The sequence below is a fragment of the Hippocampus comes genome, unplaced genomic scaffold (genome assembly GCF_001891065.2).
Source record: "Hippocampus comes isolate QL1 unplaced genomic scaffold, H_comes_QL1_v1.1 scaffold185, whole genome shotgun sequence".
NCBI classification, from domain to species: domain Eukaryota; kingdom Metazoa; phylum Chordata; class Actinopteri; order Syngnathiformes; family Syngnathidae; genus Hippocampus; species Hippocampus comes.
The window spans coordinates 579,606-582,608 of record NW_017805931.1 but is presented as its reverse complement, the minus strand read 5'-3'; the positions used below and the strand labels follow the sequence as shown (position 1 = coordinate 582,608).

The following is a 3,003-nucleotide window of genomic DNA, read 5'->3' as shown; positions in this document are numbered from 1 at the left end:
TTGCGGCGCCGCTCGCCTTTCCCCAGCCTATAAAAGCAGCGCGACGGCACCCAACGTGACCGACGCTGGCGAGCCCGCTTCGACGCCACACACAGGTAAGACGACGCACCCGCGCACCAAAACCGAGCCCGGCTCCGACTGGACGTTGGCAAAATCTCACTGTCAAGAAAAAAAAAAAAAAAATCACAAAAAGTCTTCATCGGTGTGAGTCCCCGTTAATCGCGGGGTGTTGGGGGTATTTTCCAGGCCCGCCGGTATTATGTGAAAATGTGCTGCGTTGAGAGGATTCCATTTAAGCCCCTCCCCCAAAAGTCAATGCAAAATCTATTAGCATTTATTTTCTCTCAATCCCCGATGTATTTTCATTTTTTGTTTCAATCAAACACATTGTCCCCCAGTCCAATTAAAGTGAGCATCAAATATTATTTACAAATTCCTTAGGGGCGCACCTTCACCCCCCTCCCCACACACACACACACTGATCAACAGTATTTTTATGTCAGTGTCCCGCTTATTATATATCATTTGTACAGTTTTTGCATCCTAAAATTTTTGAAAAAAGAAACTTTGATTGCAATTATAATGTGTTCATTATTCACAGATTTTTTCCATTTGTATCCCTCATGATACATGTGGATCCCCCACTCATTATTTGAATAAATTCATGCCAATTTTAATGAGCCACAAAACTATTTGTGGATTTTTAAATATGATTTTTTTTTCTTCATGCCACATTATAATTACTGTCAACTATTTGGAGAGTTTAGGGAGGAAATTTATGCCCTGCTATTCAGGTTTTGTTTTCCTGATCTCCTGCTTATTTGAATATTTGCTCAAATATTTCAGGAAAACAAATTTGTGCCATGTATAAGCATCAACTATTCACTGAATTATTATTGCTGATCCCTCACTTTTTTTCGCCCTCATGGAAAATCATAATGAGCTGCAATTCTTTTGGAGAACCTACCCTGTTATTGACAAAAAAAAAAACCCTGCACATTTGAAACATTTTTTATTGATGACAAATTACAATTGGTGTCATTTTTACTGATTTTTTTTTTTTTTTTTTTTTGCAGGGAATATCTACGCCGTAATCCGAGTACATTTTCATAAATCCCTGTTAATTCACGTCTTGAAAATAAATCCATCCTTTATCCGAACCGCTTGTCCTCACGAGGGTCGCAGGTATGCGGAAGCCTATCCCTGGTATCTTTGGTGTTTGCCAATTTTAATGATTGTCACCCATTCCTGTTCCTCCTTTCACCCCGCCCCCACCCCGCCCAGCTCCCTCCTCGCCATGTCTCAGACCGCCAAGTCCGCCTCCAGCCAGGGAGCCGACGCCAAGGACAACAAGGGAGGCCCGCCCGCCGCCTCCAGCAAGGCCACCAAGACCGGTGAGCCCAGCCTGGGCACCTTCAAAGTGAGTTTGGTTACATCACTTTGATGCCTTCAAGACATCACGGTAACCACAGAGCAATTAGGGATACCACCGCAGAAGTAGATATGACGCCATTTTTCAAATTAACATTTGTGACGTCGATGGGGTCTATTGGAAAGCATCCTTGGGGTGCCACAACGCCAACTAGTGGCCTGGCATGCACATGACGCCATTTTCTCTTCGCACTTTGCTATGAGCCAGTCAGTCAGCATGAGAAAAAATGGGAAATTGTGTTGTTTTTCTGCTCATCGAGTTACCAAGTTCCCATGAACACAGGTGTCCAACTGGTGGCCCAGGGGCCCGATCTCACCCGCCGCATCATTTTATGTGCCCCACCAAAAGCAAATCAAGAATGTCAACTTCCATGATTCTCACTATATGTAATAAATTATAACATTAAGACATTGCAAGTATTTTCGTGTTCTATTATTACAGTAACCCTCGCGCATTTTGTGTTGCAGTTGACACTGTTCGACCAGGAGAACTTCCAGGGCCGCTCGTTGGAGCTTCAGAGCGAGTGCCTGAACGTTTCCGACCGAGGCCTGGAGAGAGTGCGCAGCATCATCGTGGAAAACGGCCCGTAAGATACACACGTCGATTGATGTTGCGCTTTGTTTTTCCTCGCCACTCATTCGTTTTCCTTGGCCTTCCTTCTTGACCTCCCCACCCACCGGCCCCGCTCGTGGCACCCCCACTCCTACCCCCTTCTTCCAGCTTTGTTGCCTTCGAGCAGACCAACCTCCGTGGGGAGATGTTCATCCTGGAAAAGGGAGAGTATCCTCGCTGGGACACCTGGAGCAACTCGTACCGCAGCGATTGCCTCATGTCGCTCAGGCCCATCCACATGGTACGTATTTTTTTTTTTTTTTCTGACTGCACTCTTATTTGAAACCTGTTCACGCCACTTCAGGTGCACAACTTATTGGACTGACGCTAACTTTACGATCGCGAGGAGTCTTTCGATGTGTGCTTTGTCACCGTTATATATAACAGTTGTGGCTGTGTTCCGCGTCTTCAAAGTGTTATTTTGCACAGGCGGCCGAAAACCACCGGGAAATCACCAGATTTCCCTCGGGCCTGTGTGCGTTTGTCTTAATTTGTGTGTGAATGTGTGCACATGTAGATGCCTGCATCCCACTGTGTTGATGCGTTTCTGTGAGGTGTGTGACGGTATCAATACGAGTGTGAAGGTGTGTGCATGCTCCCTCTTATTTAGTGTATGCGCCTTCATCGATAAAGCAAGGATGGCACCAAAACAATGAATATGCAAATGACCTTGCCACACAGGCCACGTGCACTGACGTGCTCATGCTCGTACCTGGGCTCTGGCAGGATGATCTTCTTGCTGGCTCTGGCGGCAGGGGTCGACTTGCTCTTCTCCATCGCCATCAAGTAGCTGACGTCGGCCAGCACGGCCTCCAGGTCCGCCATCTTCAGGCTTTCTCGCTCGCTCACAGTCGTTCACAAACGCGGGACTCCTCCGACGCCAGATGGGACCAGCATCAGGGTGGAGGGCGGCTGCTGTTGCTGCTGGAGGGGACTGCGAATGTTCGCGGGCGCCCCAC

At 47.3% G+C, this 3,003-nt stretch overlaps 1 protein-coding gene across 2 annotated transcripts in view; it reads right to left on the bottom strand.

Moving 5' to 3' along the window:
* The window catches only part of grk3 (G protein-coupled receptor kinase 3), an 87,317-nt gene extending 84,448 nt beyond the window's left edge, over positions 1–2,869 (bottom strand). For both annotated transcript variants that reach the window (XR_002170606.1, XM_019890196.1), the window contains exon 1: positions 2,757–2,869. Coding sequence is in view for 1 of the 2 variants with exons in the window: in XM_019890196.1 (XP_019745755.1) it covers positions 2,757–2,869 (113 nt within the window). In the remaining variant the exon portion in view is untranslated. The remainder of the gene's footprint in view (positions 1–2,756) is intronic.
* Between the last annotated feature and the right edge of the window lie 134 nt (positions 2,870–3,003).